General features: G+C 46.9%; 1 protein-coding gene across 1 annotated transcript; it reads left to right on the forward strand.

Moving 5' to 3' along the window:
* The first annotated feature begins 5,772 nt into the window (after positions 1 to 5,772).
* Positions 5,773 to 21,167, forward strand: STK38 (serine/threonine kinase 38). The gene is made up of 14 exons (XM_031042917.2): positions 5,773 to 5,962; positions 7,538 to 7,670; positions 9,918 to 9,969; positions 10,109 to 10,231; positions 10,777 to 10,860; positions 11,831 to 11,954; positions 12,572 to 12,726; positions 14,215 to 14,317; positions 14,857 to 14,918; positions 15,852 to 15,969; positions 16,166 to 16,289; positions 17,020 to 17,115; positions 17,368 to 17,462; positions 18,065 to 21,167. The coding sequence occupies exons 2-14, from the start codon at positions 7,540 to 7,542 to the stop codon at positions 18,193 to 18,195; spliced, it is 1,398 nt and encodes a 465-aa protein (XP_030898777.1). The 5' UTR covers positions 5,773 to 5,962; positions 7,538 to 7,539; the 3' UTR covers positions 18,196 to 21,167.
* The last annotated feature ends 200 nt before the right edge of the window (positions 21,168 to 21,367 follow it).

Raw genomic sequence — 21,367 nt, forward strand, 5'->3', positions numbered from 1 at the left:
GGCACGTCCCCTGTCCGCCCTTATATACGGGGAAGCCCATCTCCCACGTGACGTCATTCACAGCAAATCAGAGCGCGTCATTCCGATGATTGACAGCTCGCCTCGTTCCGCCCCCTCCCCGCTCGGCCCAGGCGGTGGCGGGAGCCGGTGTTCGGTCCTTGAGCCGCGCGTCTGGCTCGGGCCGGAGCATCCCTTGGGTCATGGGATGAACCAGGAATGATCCAGGAAAAGCCCTTTAATCCCATCCAGTCCAACCATTCCCAGCCCTGCCAAGGCCACCCCTAACCCATGGCACTGAGGCCTCGTCTCCGCTGTGTGAGCATTAGAGGGACCTGGAGCTGATGGAGCGAGGCCAGAGGAGGCCATGGAGCTGCTGCAAGGGCTGGAGCAGCTCTGCTCTGGAGCCAGGCTGAGAGAGCTGGGCTGGGGCAGCCTGGACAAGAGAAGGGGAGACCTGAGAGCAGCTCCAGTGCCTAAAGGGGCTGCAGGAAACCTGGAGAGGGGCTTGGGACAAGGGATGTAGGGACAGGCCAAGGGGAATGGCTTGAACCTGCCCAAGAGAGGGGAGACTGAGCTGAGCTCTGAGGCAGAAGCTGTTCCCTGGGAGGGTGCTGAGGCGCTGGCACAGGGTGCCCAGAGAAGCTGTGGCTGCCCCATCCCTGGCAGTGCTCAAGGCCAGGTTGGACACAGGGGCTTGGAGCAGCTGCTCCAGTGGAAGGGGTCCCTGCCCGTGGCAGGGGTTGGAGCTGGAGGAGCTTTGAGGTCCCTTCCAACACAAACCCAGCTGGGATTCTACGAAATATTGCAAATGATGGAAATCAATCCATGCTGCATCTCTTCCCTACCATGCTGCTGGTGCACGTATTCTTTGTGCAGATGCCTTGCAAAGATAAATCATAGCTGCAGCACAGCCTCTCCTCACATACACCTCTCAGAGACATGTTACAAAATCACAACCATGGTTATTTTGACTTCTTCCAAGTCCTTGGGTAGGGAGAAATACCACATGGAGGAGCGTAGACGAGGCAACCTGGTTTGGCCAGCACAGAATGCATCAAGTGACCATTTACTAACCCCATGTCAGTGTTTCTGTCCTGTCTGCAGCCACTCACATCAATGTGGGATTAGTTCTTCCTGCAGAGATGCTAATAACTGCATATGGTGAAACCCACTGCATGGAGACTCAAAAAGTTCAAGGATGAATTAGAGCACATGTTTTGGACATGACTTTGGCCAGGGCTCATTAGTCCTTGCAGATGTAACTAAGAAACCTTGTTTTCATGGGCTGATATTCAGTGTAACTGCAGCGTAACTGCTACCCTGGAAACCAAGATGTGAAGCAGGCCCCTGTTTTACCAGCATTTAATAAATGTCATCTTTAATTGGTAATACATTTAATTCTCTGTAATGAGTGACACTCCTTAACTCACATAAGGAAATTGGGAACATCATTTGATCGCTCTGAAATAGCAGGGCTCAAAATAACCCATCCTCGGGGGAATATAATCAAAGCAATTTGTTGTCCACAGAAGCTGTGAGAAGGGAAGAGGTCGTGTGGGCACTGTCTCTGTGTGGACAATGTGCCTGCATTCACCTGGGGCTGTGCTCAGCAGGAACATATGGCTGAGACTTCGTGAGAGGAATCAGTGGTAACACTAAATCCACTTCCCCATCTTTCCCCCAGACATGACAAATACATTCACTTTCTTTCACTTTGAGAAGCAGGACCAGTCCTTTTAAGTAGTGCTTATATGTACTGGTCCAGCCACATCCTGAGTATCCGAATTCTGTGTGGTTACCTGGCTAGAGATCATGAAGTGAGCCTCAAGCCTCACACATCAGCTCCTGGGGTTTCAAAGCAGTTGGCTTTTTGCCTGAGCGTTTGGCAGTTGCTGAGTGTCTGACTACTGGCACTACAGAGCTCACTGGTATTGTTGATTTAGATTCCTTCTATGCAACTTTAGTGTCCTATGAGTAAGTCCATGTGGACAGCAGGGGAGGGGGATGCCTTTTGCATAGCACAGACATTCTTCCTGCAACAACAGGTTTGAATGTGACTTTTCCATCACCTTGGGGCACAGGAACACTGTGTTAGAATAAAAAGTGCTCACAAGACCATATCCTGGGTTCAGGAGGGAGAGCAAAGGAGTAAGAAGATGTCCATAAACGTGTGATCTTTCCCTTAGTCACAGCTGAGCAGAACATGTCAGAAACCAAGATTTACTCTCACTGGAGTCGGAGCTGTCTCATTTCACTGCCACGAGAGGCAAGGTCTTAGTCACACGGTGTGTGGAGCTCATGTCTATTGTTTCTGTGCTTTCTGGGCTGGTATAAAAGCAGGTGAAAGGCACTTGGTGTCATTCCAGCTGGGAGGTTGTGACAGGACTGGCTGGCAGACACGTCTGTGCAGGGCAGAACTTCCCTGTGGGCTCTGCAGGATCACCAGTAAGTAGCTAATGTTACTTTTGGAACTGGAAGATGCTTTTTAATTCATACATAGCTTACAATAGCAAAGTATCTCTTACCTAGTGTGTATCAGCAGGAGTTCTACCTTAGCATAACCTAAAATGTCATCCACACACATCTATGCGTATATTTATGTGTATATATCTGTATTTAATGCACATATCTTTACTAAGAACTAATATCCATTTGTTACTTTATATCTAGTTTAATGTGAACATACCATCCACGGAAGTGACAAATTGGTGGAGTAAACGTATAGGAACAAGCCAAATTTTTACACCCAGGTGTTTAATTTACCTATCTATGCAGTCATTGAGAATTCAGCATTCAAGCTAATGTAAAGAAAAGCCATTTGAGGAGCAATGCTGATCTGTGTGTTAGATTTCTGCCAAGTTTTTTATCTTGCCAGTTCTAAGTGAAATAATCTCCTTTGCTTGCCAATGGACAAGAGTGGGAAATTGAGAGGCAATAGTGGGAAAGGAGAATTAGGACTGTTAGCAAGGAAATGAGAACTCTACTATGAAATCTGCTCATTTTTCACTGGTTTGTGTTATGTATCCACACATCTGATGTTCTGGGGTGATGTACTGCAGTACAATGCTCCACTTCTACCAGTGCTCCAAGGCTGGAATTCATTTTGTCAGCCTAGAGAATAGAAGATTTGGATCATACTGTCAGCTTCTTGTCCCGTGGAGCAGGTTTGAAGAAGAGAGAAGATGTTCCTGCCCCAGAGATCTCTGCAGGTGGTTACACTATTGGCAGTTCTTTCTTTCACCTGTTTTGCAACATGTCAAGACACTGCAAAGTAAGTAAGCCCTATCATCCTTTCACTTAATGCCATTAGAGGTCTGCTTGCCTTTGATTTAATGGGCTGTATCCTGACTGCTCTCATTTACTCCAGAGTGGAAGAAAATGCTTATGTATTCAATGCAGAAACATTTTACATTGCTCTCCATGCAGCATAAAATTAGACCAACTGCATTTTAGATGTGGAACACTCACCACATTTCAGTTGATGCCTTTCAACACAGCGTAACGAACCATGTAAGGCTGTTCAGCACAAGCCATGGGAATGGCACATGCTGAAATTCCATATTTAGGTTCCCATTCCAATCTAAATCTGCAGTGGGAGCCTATAGCTGCACTTGGGTGTTACCTTAAAAGCCCCAGATCCAGCAATATTTGCATCCTAGAATTAGCCTGTCCTCCTCAGTCATTGAGTATTTGGCTCAAAGGTTTTGTATGTCTGAAGAAAATAATGAGGTTCCCTACCTGTGGCAGAGGCTGGAATGAGATGGTCTCTAAGGTCCCTTCCAACCCAGACCATCCTGGGATTTGGCATTCCATGGGCACCACTGATTCCAGTTAAATTACTCCTGACCTCCAGCTGTGGAAGGAAAGAAAACCCATCAATCCTAGAACACTGAGGTCACAAAAAGGGAACTTAATTCTGGTATTTAAACCTCTGAAAAGACGCCAAATTTAGGAAAGACCAAATCTCTAAGAGCAGTTTTAAGTCTCCACATCATGGGCAGGCACTACCAGTGCTCCTTCCTCACCTTGGAAAAGCATCTAACATTGATGGCTGCAAACCAGCAAACCAGGTGTGAAATAGGAGCATAGATCTGACTGTTCTTGCTTCCTAAATAACTGTTTCTTGTTTCAGTAAACGAGCAGTGACGGAGCACCAGCTCATGCATGACAAAGGGAGGGAGTTCCAAGGGCTGAAGCGCCTGATGTGGCTCCACAATGCCCTGGGCAGCGTGCACACAGCCAGCAGCAGGGATGTTCCCCTTCCAAATGCTATGTGGGATTCACCGAAGAGCCAAGATCCCTCAGGTCTCTCCAACAGCATCAACAGGGACAAGACTTCAAGCCTGATGAAGCAGCTGCTGGAAAAAGAGCAGGGCTTCCCCCTGTTAAAGCAGCTGCAGTCTATGAAGGGTGCAAAGGGTAACTGGAACCTGCAAGAGCTTTCTGATCTCCTTCCAGCTAAAGAGCTGGGTGGCAGGAGAGATCCTGGTCGCCAGGCCCAGAACTATTCGCACTAGCCTCAGTCCTCAGTCCCTCCATCCCTTCAGACGTGTGATGGTGTAGGGAAAAGCTCTGGTGTAAAGGTGAATTGCAGAAGAGGAATAACATCCATGTGTTCCCCTAAGTACCCCTTGATGTTGAGCAGAGACCCTCACAACTCAGGTTCCCTCCCTCACAGGCTCACTGGGACTGGGATGGGTTGTCATGGACCAGAGATGTCTCCTTCATGGCAGGGCCCCCCCTGAGTCCTGTGGCTGCTCTCTGGAGCTCTCCCAGCCCACACACAGCAGGAGGTTGGGGTCATTCAGCTGCACGTTCACTGGCTCCCTTCAGTCTGATGTTCTGAGCCCTGAAGCAGCAGTTGCCTCCTCACATGGATCCTATTTCACTGCCCTCCTCTGCAGTAATAACAACTTTTCCTATACTTTAGGTCCCAAATCGTTTTTCCCCCCATCTTCTCCAGCATTTAGAACATGTGAAGCCTCTGACCTCTCAGGTTTTCCTTCAGGGTCTCCTCCTCCCTCATGCCAGCCCATGAAGTAGAATGTAGCCACAATTCCCACCCATCCCCACCACAGGACCAGACATTCCCCTTGTTCTGCTGGTGGAAGAGATGAAAATCAGCTTCCAGGGTCCCCGTTTGAGCCTTTTGATTCAAGACTTCTCTTTGTTCATGTGAAGTCCTCTCCACAGCTCCCACAGCATGTCAGGTTTCCTCAGCAGAAAACCAGCTTGAAGATGCCACCCATGTTTCTGACAGGTAGCACATGGTTTTGCTCTTCACCTTTAATAGCAAACCGAGCAAAGCAAGGCCCAGTTTAATTGCAGGAATGAAATGTCATGCATGTTACAAATACATCAGTGTCTCCATCATGCAGGGCCTATACACACTGCTTCAAACCCTGTTACTCCTGCGTTGCTGACAGACCTCAGCTGCCTGTGCGGAGGGTATTTGTCAGGGACTAAACCCAAGAACCCCTCAGTGTTGTAATAAAAACCCTTTTCATCCTCCCAATTGCACTTTTTCTTTGGGGAGAAATGTAAATAAAATGAAGCAAAATCCTCTCTCAGCCATTACTGGCCCCCACCCTCAGCGCCTGCGCAGTGCTGCCCGGCAGGCCCCGCCCCTCTGCGCCCCGCGCATGCGCTCCCCTGGGCGCTCCCCTCAGGGCGGGCGGGCAGCAGCGCGCGGGGGCGTGGCGAAGTAGCCACGCCCCTCTAGCAGGGGGCGTGGCCTCGGATGGCGGCGCATGCGCGCTGCCGCCGCGGTCCCCTCGGCGCTTGTCCCGTCCGGGTCGCCGTCGGCGGGGGGCGGCCGTGGCCGCGCAGGGGTTCCGGGAGCTCCGGTAGCTCCGGTCCCGTTTGTCCCTTCCCCCGTCAGCGCTGCTCCGGTTTCACCCCGCTTGGCAGCCCCGGACCCTCTGTCGCCTTCAGCTCCTCGCCGCCCCCCCCGGGGGCTCCGGTAAGCACCCGTGCTCCGCGGCCCCTCCTCGTCCTCTTCCTTCTCCCAGGACCCTTCGCCGCTCCTGCGCTGGAGCAGGGGGCGGCTTTCCCCGGAGCCCCTCGGGTCCGGTGGGGCCTCCATGGGCGATGTCCCCTTCCGCGGGAGCGGCCCTGGCAAGACCCCTCCTCCCGGTCCGTGCCGGGCTTGGGGCCCTTTTGTCCGCTGCCGGTGATGCTGCCGGGGCTGGGCCCCACGGAGGGCTCCGGAGCATCCTGCCCCGCACCGGCCCATCGGTGTCGGTGCGCTCCGAGCGCCGGTGCCGTGGGAAGGGGGAGCACCCGCCGTGGTTTGGCTCCGCTGCGGGTGCTTTTCTTCCCCTTCCTTATGCGCACCCCCCTTGTAACCTGCCTGTGGCCGGTGGCTTCCGCTGTTCTCTAGGAGGTGCAAGGCAGAGGCAGGGCTTTAGCACCTACTTGCTGCTAGCGCAGGGATGTGGCACCATCCCCTGCATCGAGACCTGCCACTTGTGTGGGGTCCTTCAGAGCGGCTCCTCCGCAAGCACATAGCTCCATCCCAAACCATCTGGCTGGCTCCGTAAGTGGCTCCCATGTTACCTCTAAACACAGCAAACAAAGGAGCTGGTGGTAGCTGAGGATGTGATTCCAAAGGACAACAATGATGCCTTGGGAAGAGCTGTAAAAGAAATGAACAGGAAAGAATCAAATCCCAACACGGTGCCAGAGCCCAGCATTGTCAAACTGGGAAGTGTGGTTGAGTCTGCCCTGTGCTGGTCAGAGCAAATGGTAGTGACTGTTAAAGACCTTGGTTACATGACCATGCATTGTTGTGACCAGAGCTGGACCAAGAGGTATTTTGACACTTGAAGTCTTTGTGTTTTAATGTGTTTTACAAAGCAGAACAGGGTTGTCAAATATGCCCTGCAATGGTGCTGCTGGTTTGGAGCAGCATAATATGGTACTTAGATGCTGGTTTCTCTTGAGAAATCATGTAGGTTATTTACACTGGGTTGTTTTTTAACTACTGCATGTTCAAAGCTGGGGTCCTCTGGATTTTACCTTTATGAAAGCATCCGGTAAAGGAGAGAATCTTAAGAGCAGCTGAATGCCTTTGTCTTTGTTCCTCTGTTGCTCTGGTTTTGGGCTGCCTTTCAGGATCTGATAGATTCCCCAGCAGAAGGGACAGCAGGGAACTGCTGGAGTTGTTTATGGCAGAGTTCTAGAAGGAGAAACTTCAGGATGAGATGCTTCAGAGTGATATTTATGGGTTTTTTAAACATTTGTTAAAGGTAGAATGTATTGGGAGAAACAAACCCTTGCAGACTGCCTGAAATTGTGGTTTTTTGAGGCATCGTGTTTCTTATGTTTCCTTCCCTCTTATTTTCAGATCAGAAATGTTCAAAACAGGAAGTTTGGCTTGTATTTTGTAAGCCCTTTCTCTGCTTAGTCGTAGCTTAGACAGCTGTTGGCACTGGTGAAACCTGAGCTCTGATTCAGCATCACTTCATCGATTGCAGCTCTTGGAAGGTTATTTGTTATTTCTAACATTGTTTCCTCCCTTTTCCTTTCGTAACAGCCATGGCAATGACGGGCCCCACGCCGTGCTCCTCCATGAGTAACCACACCAAGGAGCGAGTTACAATGACAAAGGTGACGTTGGAAAACTTCTACAGCAACCTCATTGCGCAGCATGAAGAACGAGAGATGAGGTAAAATCTTCCTTTCCAAACTGGTTCAGAGTCAACAAGACACATAAACTGCATTTAGATTTCTGGGGTCAAAGCAAAACTAGGGTGTTTCTGCTGAGCGTGTGCCTGGGCATGTGGATGGGGCTTGGTATGAATATCCAGGGCTGCTGGGTCTCTGCATCCCATGGGAATTTAGGCTGGAGCTGTTTGAGTTCCTGCTGAAACATGCACATGCAAAAGTGATGTGACGGTTACCAGTGTAAGAACCCCATGTATTTAACAGCATGAATAAGGAGAAACTAACTTTAGGATGTGCTTGGGATCTTTGCAGTACAGCTCTGAGGTAAAGCCACTGTTGACAAGTGTTTATCTTGCCCCTGTTGTGCGTCCTCTTCCCATTTTATGTCTCTAGTTGTAGTATTTAAAGCTGAATCTACAGCAACACATTCAGTCTGGATTATAATGTGCTATCAAGTTGGCTGATAAAGGAAGATAATGTTCCCAGAGACAATGAGGGATTGCTGTAAGGACCAAATGTGCATCTCTGTGAGTTAACTGAATGTATGGCCCCAGAGTGAGCAGGTTGAGGGAGGGGCTTCTGCCCCTCTGCTGTGCTCAGAGACCCCCCCTGCAGCCCTGATCCAGCTCTGGGGCAGCAGCACCAGAGGGACCTGGAGCTGATGGAGCGAGGCCAGAGGAGGCCATGGAGCTGCTGCGAGGGCTGGAGCAGCTCTGCTCTGGAGCCAGGCTGAGAGAGCTGGGCTGGGGCAGCCTGGACAAGAGAAGGGGAGACCTGAGAGCAGCTCCAGTGCCTGAAGGGGCTGCAGGAAAGCTGGAGAGGGGCTTGGGACAAGGGATGTAGGGACAGGCCAAGGGGAATGGCTTGAACCTGCCCAAGAGAGGGGAGACTGAGCTGAGCTCTGAGGCAGAAGCTGCTCCCTGGGAGGGTGCTGAGGCGCTGGCACAGGGTGCCCAGAGAAGCTGTGGCTGCCCCATCCCTGGCAGTGCTCAAGGCCAGGTTGGACAGAGCCTTGGGTGACATGGTCTGGTGTGTGGTGGCCCTGCCTATGGCAAGGGGCTTGGAAATGGATGATTTTAAAGTGCTTTGCAACCTTAACTATTCTATGATTCTATGACTTTAAGTTACATGGGGGTTTTTAGCAATAGTTGTGTCTGTGGATGTTTAGTTTGGAGTTTGAAGTAATGCTGACAAAATCCACACTGAAGTGCAGACAGGACCTTTTAAGGATATTTGGGGGCATTTCAGCGTCACTCAGTCACGCTGAGCTATTTAATTCTGCTTCAATTCAGTTGTTATTTGCTTCTGGAGCTGCTTTTGAGTGTGGAATAACAGAGCTCACTGGGTGCTTAAAGAAGAGCAGAGCCATTTAAATGGTCCTGATTGTGAATGTGATAACCCCAAATATTATCGCCTCAAAGCAGCTGCATGGTGGCACAGGAGACAGGAAGAGGATCTTGCAAAGAATGACTTGCATAAAGAGAAGGAGTTTTTGAGTACATTTCTAATGTTCTACCAAGAAAACACACATGGAGAGGGAAACCAAACCAAATGGCAGTCCCAGTTCAGCCAGTTACTGATATGATTGCTGTTGGGAAGAAGTTCCCAGAGGATGATGGTTGCAAATGTCCCTTGAAGCTGTTCCTCTTGCTGAAGTCTTGCTTCCTTTTCTTCTTTTCTCCCAAATAATCTTTTTATATTAAGGCATTAAATATTCCTGATTCTCGAAGGTACAATGTGGACAGACAGGTTCTGGCTTCCCAAAGATTCTGTTTTTCTCTTCAGGAGATACCAAGTAACTTCTCATTTTGCATCTGATGAGTTTGAGATGCAGAGAAGTTGCAGACCCACAGATGTGTTGAAATAGCCATTTCACCCTGCAGTAAGTGAGGCTTTTTGGTGTTTAAAGATTTATTACACCTCTGGCCTTAAGTAACTTACCCAGCTGTCAAACAGAGACAGGAATTGAAGCCAGACCTTGATCTACATTCATATACAATGAAAATGTACACTTGAGTGAACTGTGAAACTCGAGGTGAGTTTAGATTGTCAAAATTAGAGAGAACAAGGCTAGGATGGTAAAGATTCTTCAAGATTAATCTTATGTCCAAGTCTCCCTTATATATCATTTACACTTGGTACTTGCTGGCATTTGCTTTCCAGCAAGCCTAGACCAGATGTGTTGCATATGTGAATGGGATACAAGAAACAACCTTAATGATTCATCTCTCTACTTGTCTCTGCTCTAGACAAAAGAAGCTAGAACAAATGATGGAAGAAGAAGGCTTAAAAGATGAAGAGGTAATGAATATGGGAAAACTATCTTAGTGGTTAAATACAAGTGATTTTCTTTCATAACTGGAGATCTGGGATCTCTGTCACCTCCATGGTGCCCACCTGCAGAGGTCTCACTGCTGTTTGTTCTGTTCCTAAACTCTAGAAAAGAATCAGGAGATCAGCACATGCACAAAAGGAAACAGAGTTTCTTCGCTTAAAGAGAACAAGGCTTGGCTTGGAAGACTTTGAGTCTTTAAAAGTCATAGGCAGAGGAGCATTTGGAGAGGTAAGTCTGGAAAAGATGACTAATCTCGTGTTTGACACTGCTATTTGTTAGACTTGCATAGTTTATACAAATGGAAGATGTAACAACCACAGATTGATTTTTAGCTTAACAGAAATGTGCATCTGTCTTTATGCTTAATAACTGCTGTTTTAAAACCAGTGTGTACTATAAAGGAACATGAATGCTGTTGAGAAGGACTTCATAAGTAAGCTCAGTATAGGCTTGGCAATGCATCTTCATTGTGGCCTCCTGGGCTGGCCTTGGAGATGGGGAGGGCTGGAGAGCCACCTGCGGTAGTGTCTTCTGCTGGCCTTCAGTGAAAGAGGCTTTGCACCATCCACTGTAGGTGTCTAATTGCTCAGTGTGTCATCTCTGCTAAAGAGTTTCCATCTCTTACACTTGTTTGCCATTACTGTGCCTGTGTTAATGGATTTGGGCTGTTACCATCTGATTTCATTAAATGAAAACCAAGGGCTTGATACCCAAATGTATCCAGAGCTCTGGTGACAGCGCTGTACCTGATTCAATCCCTTGCATGTTCCCAGGTGCGACTGGTCCAGAAGAAGGACACAGGGCATGTTTATGCAATGAAGATACTACGGAAGGCTGATATGCTTGAGAAAGAGCAGGTGAGTTCCCACCTTGAGCAGTGGCACTGCCATCGTGTTTCAGATGACTGGGAGCTCGATGTGTGTGTGGAGAGGGGTAACAGGCAACTGTGGTTTAGGTTTATTAGCCACAAGATTGTGTTGTAGGGTTTTTCCCTCCTTTCTGATGGAGGAATGGCCTCTAATGCCTTGCTTAGTTGTAATGGAAACTGCAGTTATAAGGGGTTCTTCAGTCTGAAGCAGAGTAGGACTGAGCATGTTTTCTGCTTGAAAACCAAGGGGAGACAAGTGTTTTTAAACGACTAGGTTTGTCTTTCTTCAGTGAAAGAAAGGGACAGTTCTATGTGTCTGATATATGTTCCTCCTCTTCAGTTCATGGCAGTGTGTTACACATACACACGTGCAGATGATTCAGCACAGACTTCAAGATGGGTGTGTTACTGCATTCCTGATTTATGGAATTGGATATAAACATCAAAGTGATACAACTGCTGGAATTTTGACTTGGAGAGACATAAAGTGGCAGTGTTGAATATTTTGAAGGCTTTCCTCTGCTAGTACTTCTGGGAAGAGAAGGCTCCAGGGAGACCTTAGAGCAGCTCCAGTGCCTAAAGGGGCTGCAGGAAAGCTGGAGAGGGGCTTGGGACAAGGGATGTAGGGACAGGCCAAGGGGAATGGCTTGAACCTGCCCAAGAGAGGGGAGACTGAGCTGAGCTCTTAGGCAGAAGCTGTTCCCTGGGAGGGTGCTGAGGCGCTGGCACAGGGTGCCCAGAGAAGCTGTGGCTGCCCCATCCCTGGCAGTGCTCAAGGCCAGGTTGGACACAGGGGCTTGGAGCAGCTGCTCCAGTGGAAGGGGTCCCTGCCCGTGGCAGGGGTTGGAGCTGGATGAGCCTCAAGGTCCCTTCCAAACTATTGTATGATTTATTTCATAAACAATGCATCTAATAAAGGACAGATTTGTAATTGATCAAATCCATATGTGTATCTCCAGGTTGGCCATATTCGTGCAGAGCGGGACATTCTGGTGGAGGCCGACAGTCTGTGGGTTGTGAAGATGTTTTATAGTTTCCAGGACAAGCTAAACCTTTACCTTATCATGGAGTTCCTGCCTGGAGGTAACTGCCTGGAATCAACAGGCTGATTTCCTTTCACTTCCTTTCCTTTTGTTTGTGGATTTCTTAATAATAAATGTTATTAAGGATGGATTTCTTAACAAGTAATTTCTTAATAACAAATGTAGCCTGGGACTAGCACAGATGTGGTTACAGTGCTGGCTGTGGGTAGAACCATGACATAACCAGGTTTTGATTTCCCAACCTTTTGCTTCTAGCTGCATTGCAGCAGAAATAGCTTTTCAGGTCCTTTTTTATTCCAGAGGATGATGATGTTTGTCCTTCAGTGTTAATGCCAATGTAACTCAAGAAATTAGTTATACTGAATGCCTCTAATATGTGGGACTAATGGAAGCACAGGAATACTTCCTGGGGTGCACAGATGCAATCTGTTTCCTGTAACAGCTCTGTAGCTGAAAGCATCTGTTTTAATCTGTGATTCAGGTGTGTAATGAACAGAGCAGCCCAAAGCTGACTCTTGTTTGAGGGATACTTCTATGAAATGAGGTTGGGTTTTCTGAGGTTTGAAATAACTTAGTTCTGTTCTCAGTAGATGTCTTCAAAATTACTAAAAGTGGAATTTCTGTGTTCACTTTTGCTATTTGTGGGGTGGCTTCTAGGTGACATGATGACATTATTGATGAAAAAAGACACTCTAACAGAAGAAGAGACCCAGTTCTACATAGCTGAGACCGTGCTGGCCATTGATTCTATTCATCAGCTGGGTTTTATCCATCGGGACATAAAACCAGACAACCTTCTTCTGGACAGCAAGGTATGTACTAACCATGGGCTGGGTGGTAGTGGTTAGGTCTTGTCATTTTGAATAGTGACTGGAACTGGGGTTAACAGTTGTGGAAGGAGATGGTGCTTCTTTCTTAGTCCGGTTCCTTCCAGCTTTTGAGGACATGTCTGCTGGGGAGAAAAAGCAAGCCAAGGCAGACCCCTCCTTCATCTCTAGCTGCATTCACACCTCGCTTAGGAGCTCTCTTTGGGCTGTTGTTGGAGCTATTTTTGGTTATTTCAGTTACAATATAAAGCTCAGTTTCAGTTCTCCCCTTTTAGTCAAAGATGTTTCCTTTCGGTCTCACATCTGTTACCCTCCCACTTGCCAGCTCTTGGGTGGATGAGCATATCCAGTGTGAAGGACCTAGCTGTAGCATCAGTGAGGCTGAGAACAGAGATATTATCTCCCTCAGATCAAGGTGTATTTCTGAGGCTGGCCAGGTTACCTGAGTGCCTCCAGAAGGTGTTTGCAGGAAGCTTGGCCATTTCAGTATCCTCTTCTTGCTCACTACAAGTTTGATTTACATTTAGCTCACTTGGTAAAGGGTTGCCAGCAGTAAATACCACTAGCCAGGTAATGCACTAGTGGAGTTACTGAGGTAATTCTATACACCTACATCTAGACATAGGTAAATTAAGGGTTTTGAAGAGGATCTGTGTTTTAGATGCACATCTGAAAACTGCACCTCTTTGGTTGTGGTTGTTATGCACTAAGGCAGATCAGTCACAGAGTTTAAGGTGTTAATCTATGGGGGTCAATGCACAACCCAAGGACTTGGCTGCCTCTGCAGATATTTCCTGTCACTCTGAAGGGGACAGAAGCTTGCAGGAGCAGAGGGTTCTTGCAGTAAATAGCTACTGGGCTTTCTCTGTGTAGCAGTGATGAAGTATTGATAGCTTGATTTATAGGATCACAGAATCAACCAGGCTGGGTTGCACACTCAGTCCAACCATTCCCAGCCCTGCCAAGGCCACCCCTAACCCATGGCACTGAGGCCTCGTCTCCGCTGTGTGAGTACTTGCAGGGCCGGTGCCTGCAGCCCTGCCCTGGGCAGCCTGTTCCAATGCCTGAGCACCCTGTGGGGCAGGAATTGTTCCTCAGCTCCATCTAAACCTGCCCTGGTGCAGCTTGAGGCCGTTTCCTCTTGTCCCATCCCTTGTTCTATCCCTTGGGAGCAGAGCCCAGCCCCTCCTGGCTCCATCCTCCTGCAGGCACTTGGAGGGAGCCATCAGGTGCCCCCTGAGCCTTCTCTTCTCCACCTGAACCCCCCAGGACCCTCATCTGGTCCTCACAGGGTGTTTGCTCTATGTACACATCCAGTCTTAGGCTAAAACCAGCAATGCAAAAGAGTGCATCTATTTAGTATACAAAATAAATGGAGGGGAAGAAGTAGAAAAGTTAATTGCTATATATCTATACAATGTGGTCATGTCTCATACTGTTTTTTTGTTTTCTTGCTGTGTTATTTGTTTCTAGGGCCATGTGAAACTCTCAGATTTTGGTCTCTGTACTGGCCTAAAGAAAGCCCACAGAACAGAATTCTACAGGAACCTGAACCACAGTCTTCCCAGTGACTTCAGTGAGTGCTTTGGCTTCAGAAGGCATTCTGTGTACTGACAGCCCATCTCAGTGTGAGGCTCTAAGGCTGCAATGAGGGGTCTCATGACCAGTATTGCATCTTGAGGTGTAGTTTTCATTTTCTGGTAGCAATTTCAGTTCCTTTAAAACAAAACCATCTTCCTGTTGTCTTTGAAACAGACTCTGCTGTAGCCCTTCTTCCTATGTAATAAGCCTCGAATGAAAACTCTGTGTGATTTGGTAGATGATGGCTGTATCTCAAGTGATATTTAAATGAATAAGTGAGCACGAAGTCTCTTGAAGAGTCAGTCGTTTTCTCAAGGGGGATAACTTTGATTATGAGATGCTAATGGAAAGCTTCATAAAATTCTATTGCTCCTGCATAGGTTTGGAACTTGCTGGTGGGTTGAGGGTATTGACCTGGGTAAGGCTCTGGCTGCCTTTGTTTGTTGTAAAGACCTTTAGTGTAATGGTTTGGTGGTAAAAGTGTATATTGGGGGACCGGTGGGATTCAGTCGCATATATCCTGATCTCTTTTAGCTTTCCAGAACATGAATTCCAAAAGGAAAGCAGAGACTTGGAAGAGAAATAGACGGCAGTTGGTAAGTACATTTCACCTGCTTGGTGTTCTCTGCTGAGCTGTTGCATTCAAATAGCATGTATTTAAATGACAGCTATTAGTCTAGAGTTCTGAACAATACTGAATAATTCAGACAGAAATAATGCTTTCTCTTTTAAAAAGAGGAATGACTCTTGTTTGTCCTTCATCCATCTGCTGAGCAGCTGGTGACATGTGCCTGAGATAGCACTGTCATCATTATTTACATTGATAGCTGATGCCTCTCAGCTAAAACAGTCCTTGAATCCTAGAATCTCAGTCTGGTTTGTGTTGGAAGGGAACTTAAAGCTCCTCCAGCTCCAACCCCTGCCACGGGCAGGGACCCCTTCCACTGGAGCAGCTGCTCCAAGCCCCTGTGTCCAACCTGGCCTTGAGCACTGCCAGGGATGGGGCAGCCCCAGCTTCTCTGGGCACCCTGTGCCAGCGCCTCAGCACCCTCCCAGGGAACAGCTTCTGCCTAAGAGCTCAGCTCAGTCTCCCCTCTCTTGGGCAGGTTCAAGCCATTCCCCTTGGTCTGTCCCTACAGGCCCTTGTCCCAAGCTCCTCTCCAGCTTTCCTGCAGCCCCTTTAGGCACTGGAGCTGCTCTCAGGTCTCCCCTTCAGGAGCCTTCTCTTGCCCAGGTTGAACCAGCCCAGCTCTTTTAGCCTATTTCCAAAGCAGAGGTGCTGCAGTGATGACCCTTCCAAGATGTATATTAACACTGGTACCATTCCCCTGATGGTATTTTAAGACTCCTTCACATGAACATGTTGATTTTTGTCTTTCCATATCTTGAAAAAATGCTTTAAATGACTTTGCTAAAGAATTTTGGAGACAACCTGGTGTCTTCCTCAAAATAGGCTCTGTTGCACAAGTTCCCACATCCATATGCGGCAGCTTTCTCTAATGATGCCTGACTGATGGTGTTTGTTCCAGGCTTTCTCTACTGTGGGAACTCCAGATTACATTGCTCCTGAGGTTTTCATGCAGACTGGCTACAACAAGCTCTGTGACTGGTGGTCGCTTGGAGTCATCATGTACGAGATGCTCATTGGTAAGAGAATCAGTGCACAGGTTTTAAGCAGGATTTGTGTATGGTATCAGCTGTATCTGTGTGCTTGGGATCAGCTGCTCAAAGCAACCACTCTTAGGTGGTTTGGGAGGTGTGTTCTGGCTGCTGCATCATGGGCTTCAGTGACAATGGGAGTGGGTTCTGCTTTGGACAAGGTTGGATTTTTCTTTCTTTTCAGGTTATCCACCATTCTGCTCTGAGACTCCTCAAGAAACATACAAGAAAGTCATGAACTGGAAGGAGACTCTGACATTTCCTCCAGAAGTTCCCATATCTGATAAAGCCAAGGATCTTATTTTAAGGTGCCAGGCATATGGTTTGTCAGTTAATAGAGTACTTTCTTGTCTTGTCAACTCTATTATATGCCTCTCATAGCTTGCTTCACATGGAAACCCCCTGATGCTACATACTGCTACACACATGCATCAAATGCTGAACTCCCTCGTCAAATACATTTGTCTCTCAGAGGTCTTTTAGTGGTTCCCTGACTAACCTCTGCTGAAAAGCAGCTCCCATGTAAGTGCTGCTCTTCTGGCAAAATACAAATGTTTCTGCTCTTTATTTTGTCTGTGAGCTTCTTATGAAAGCAGCTTACATCTTTCTGATCATGTAAGCAGAGCTTGCTGCTTACACTAGCAATGGTTTTGCCATTGTAAGCACTGGAGCATACAAATGTATCCCAGTGCATGCTGACTGCTGCTCTTCCATTTATATATTCAATCACTTCTCTATTTTCAGGACAGAAATATAAATGTCTAGCTCTTTAGGCTTTATATATTCTGCTCTGCACTGGTCCTGAAATAGAAAGGGCACATTATCCTCTTGGGAAAGAATACCACATCTTAATTGTAGCATTTGACACAGCATTCCTAAACATAACTTTGTGTGTTGGTTTTGCTGTGGGAGTTCTTAATCTTCTCCATTTATATGTTAAGAAACCATAGTAGTATCAGTTCAGAAAGCTGTTCCATTGTGGGATGGAATGCTTTCGTTTTCATTCTTCCTTCATTGTCATTCTTCCTTCCGTCCCAGATTTTGCTGTGAATGGGAGCACAGAATTGGTGCATCTGGTGTGGAGGAAATAAAGAGTAACCCATTCTTTGAAGGGGTTGATTGGGAGCATATCAGGTAAGATGCTTTGCAGCAAAGCAAGTTGCTCTGCTCTATGGGCTGCTTAAAGCCAGTCCCCCTCAAGGGAAGGGAGCAGCTTGGTTGGCATTTATCACATCCAGGTGTGGGTGAGAGTATTTTGGTCTCTGTCTGAAGCTTGCCAAGGTTTAGGTACCTTCAGTCTTTGATTGTGTTAAGAAATGGGAAGTGGCTGAATCCTGCTTTCTGCTGCCCTTGGAATCTCATTGCTGAATCTGCTCTTCCTGGCAGAGAGAGACCTGCTGTGATTTCCATAGAAATTAAAAGCATTGATGATACCTCAAACTTTGATGAATTTCCAGAATCTGATATCCTTAAACCAACAGGTAAATACTTTGATTCTGCATGTAAAGAATCCTTTTTTCTCCAACAGAATAACATAAATTTCCTGTTAATCAAAGATCTTACTAGATGCTGGCTTCTTTTATCATGATCACATTGTTTGCTTGGTAGCCTTGTGGTGCAGGGGTATGCAGACTGTAATATGTGTTTTGGGAGATGGGATGCAGACTTGTAAATGATGCAGGAGCATCTGAGGGCACCTCTAAGAGGCAGCAGAGCTCAAGACTCAGCAGGTCCATGAGCCCAAGCCTTTGGGACTGCCTAATTCTTGCTAGTCTGTCTAATGCTTAGTGTAGGGGGTAGGGGTGTGGTGGGACAGGAGGTGAGAGATTTTGGTGTAAATCTCTAAAGGATCTTGTATTTCCATGTCAAAACATCAAAGCATAGTCCCACATTTGCTCCATATGCTTAAAGAACATGTTACAGTGGTTCTTGACTGGGGTTGAGGAATGGCACAGTGAATGCTCAGACTTATGGTTATTTCTTCATTTAGAAGCACTGTGCCCTACTCAACATCCAGTGCTCTGTAGGAAACTAAACTCTGCAGCCTTCAAAGGGTGACTTTGGATTTTCTGTGTCTTACCAGTGGCCACCAGCAACCACCCAGAGACTGACTACAAGAACAAGGACTGGGTTTTTATCAACTACACCTACAAGCGATTTGAAGGTCTGACAGCCCGAGGAGCGATCCCATCCTACATGAAGGCAGGAAAGTAATAAATCATTACCTGGGACAACTTCTGAGCCATGGAATTCTGCTCCTGTGCTTTGGGTTTAGACTCCCACAAGAACCACTTCCTTTTTTTAATGAGAACTTGAGGGCTATTAACTCTCGGAGAAGACTTCAGGACCCTGTTTTGTTACACACCCTGGTTGTTACTAAGGCCTTTTTCTACATCACTGAATGTTTGTGTCATCTCTGCTACCAGCACGTTTTGCTGCTTCAGGAGCACGAGTTTATTGTCTTGTTGAACTCCTTGCCAGTTGTAGTCTGTTGGGAGAGCACCCCTTCCCTTGGACGTGCAAAGCTCTTCATAGGGACTGCTTTGCCAGTCCTGCATGAAGTGACAAACTCAGCCTGCCAATTCTGCCAGCGCTGTCTTCCCTAGTGGCAAAGGACTTCAGTACAGAGGAAACAAAGCAATAATGAAAGCTTGAGACAGAAAACTCTCCAGTAAACTAGATGTGTAGTAGGACACAACTTGGATTGCCTTAACCTTAGTTTGTAGTGCTGGTTTTTACTTGGAAGCCTCTCTAATGGCATTTCTCAACTCTGGCGCAGCAGCCTCCAGTTGCAGTGCACTTTACTTTTGGTACTAAGACAGGATTTGACCCTCAAGCCATTTCATGTTTTTGTTCTAAAGTAATAATTGTGCAACACTTTGTTTTCCTAGACAGTCTTAGGAGAAATGGGCCAGTTCCTCAGCATGCACCAACAGTTTTCACTTACTGTATGCAAGGCTGCAGATAATGCAAACTACAGCTGGTAACCCAAGTAGATCTGGACTTAGTGCAGAGAGGAAAGGAAATACATTTAACCTGAGCCTTGGTGGGGATCTTGTGCACAGCCTGGTCAGCTGGGAGGCTTCCCAGTCCTGCTGCTGCCATCTTTTGGCCATTTCTAAGATCTGCTGCTTCTTCACTGGGTTAAGGACAAGCCCGTTTCTTTGTGGCCTTTCTGCTCTTGCTTTTGAGCAAACAGCATCAGATTCGTCCATGAGTTCTGCTGGTGGAGGCCTCCCTGGCTTCTCCTTAAGGAGTTTGTCTTTCTGTGTGGCTGAACCATCAGTCCCTGTGGTCTTCCAAAGAGACAGTGATCATGGGCTCAGTGTTGGGGCAGTAGAACCCACTTTTCCCCTCTTTTCCTCTCTTTATCTTATTGCCTGGTGTCATTTCTACAAGTACATTCAGTTATGGTCAGGTTGCTCTCCAGGAGAGCTGGAAAGTGCCTTTCCTTGCCTGGGCATCTCAGAACATGCCTGCAGTTTGGGAGGGAGGATTCTGCCTCAGCTGAGCTTTTGCTAATCCCTTTTTGCTCCACTTTGCACCTATTTTGTAGTTAACTCTGCAAAATGCCTCTGGTTAATGGCTCCAGGGGCAGGAGGCATTAACCTTTGGGCCTGCCTGGTTCCAGTCTTTAACTCACAATTAGGACTACAAATACATGTATAAATGTAAGGTTTCTAAAAGCTTGTATCAATTTGAATTGTCTTGGATTCTTGCAGACTTCCTGGTGCTGAACACTTAACTGCATAGCACAGACAAAGCTGTTTAGAAACAAAGCCAGAGCAGTGTTTCAAAGTCAAAGGAAGCTCTCAATTATATTTAAGCCTAATATTCTAGATTAGGACATGAAAGAAAATGAGTTTGTTGTGAAACTTGTTTTAATAGGTGCTTTTTAGGGAATTTTTACCTAGATGTCTTTTGAATTGAGTGCCATTGTGAAGGACTGATTGGGGGATTGGAGTGCTGTATATAGCTAACAGTGGGTGATAGCTGCTTAGCATCCTTCCCCTGACCACTCCTTGTGCTTTTTGTATGTGTCCTAGGAGTTGCCATAAGCAGTGTAGATACCACTTGGATCCTACAAAGCTGAAATGCAAACATAGCCTTAAGCAGAAGTCCCAGGATCACTGCAGTGAGCAGGGCTTACTCCAATGAATAAGGGCTAACTGAAGCTATGATTTACAGGGTCAGGATTTTCATCGGCTAGCATCTTCTGCTCCCTTTTCCCTTTTTATGGAGGACCGATTCCTGCTTCTCAGCTTGCTCCATCTCCTCCTTATCCTGCAGTTTGTTTCAAGCCGTGTGAAAATGTTGCCTTACAAAACCATTGGAAAACTATGAGGTGTTAATATCAAACCAGTCTGAAAACTTCCTAATGGCTTAGTTACTGCCTTAATAATTAAAACCTCCAAGGCCTTTCAAGCTGCTGTGGCTTAGGAATACATGATTTTTGGGATAGTAGCTGCATTATTAGCCCTTCACTGAAAGGGACTGGCATTTTTATTTCTAAATACCAAAGATGAAGTGAAGCAACTCAAACTTGTGATAATTTGCTGTAAAACCAACCCTTTATGGTAACATGGACTGTGCATTTTTAGTGCATGTGTGTTCGGAATCCTTTGGTTGTTACTTTTTGAGTTAAAAGTCACGTTTTCCAAAGGCACAAGGAGCAGTTGTCACACTCACTCCTGTTGTATTATGGTTGTGTTGTGAGCCTGCTTCCTCCCACAGCTGAGACAAGAAGTACAGCATCTTCTTCCCAGGATCCAGCTTTCATTTCATTTTCAGATGAACATTTTACTGTGCCCTGTTCCATGTTAGCCAAACATTTTCCTTAGCTCCTAGCTTGTGTATTGAGGTTGTGTGTATCTCCTAGCTCTGGTTTTTAGTTAAGCTGCAAGCAGTTGCTGGACTTGTAGGAGTAATTCCAGTCTGAATTTCCAGTGGATCTGAACATGAGTGATGCTGCCTTCATCTCCGTATCATGCCTAGCACAAAACTGCACTAAGTGTTTCTTACCACTGTGCACTGACTCTGCCTTAACTTGTAAGTCAAAACAAGCATCTGTAAATACTTCAAAGCTGTTACAAAACTGCACTGTACAATGGGGCAGGGGGAGTGGGGGTTGCTTTTTATGGGACGATCTTTGCATTGTGTTGTGTAAATAAAATCCTCTTAGGAAACGAATCTCTCAGGTTCTTGTTTCAGACTTGAAACTCATTTTAGAGTCAAGTGCTCAGGGGTGAGAATGCAGCAGCAACCCATGGGTTAAGGACAGGCTGAGAACATTGGGGCTGTTCAGCCTGGAGGAGAGAAGCTTATTTATGAAGGAAGAAACAAAACCTTGAGTAACTCCTCCTCTGTCTGTTCTACTCCCCATTTA

Source organism: Melopsittacus undulatus, chromosome 16, assembly GCF_012275295.1.
Source record: "Melopsittacus undulatus isolate bMelUnd1 chromosome 16, bMelUnd1.mat.Z, whole genome shotgun sequence".
In the NCBI taxonomy this organism is placed as follows: Eukaryota; Metazoa; Chordata; class Aves; order Psittaciformes; family Psittaculidae; genus Melopsittacus; species Melopsittacus undulatus.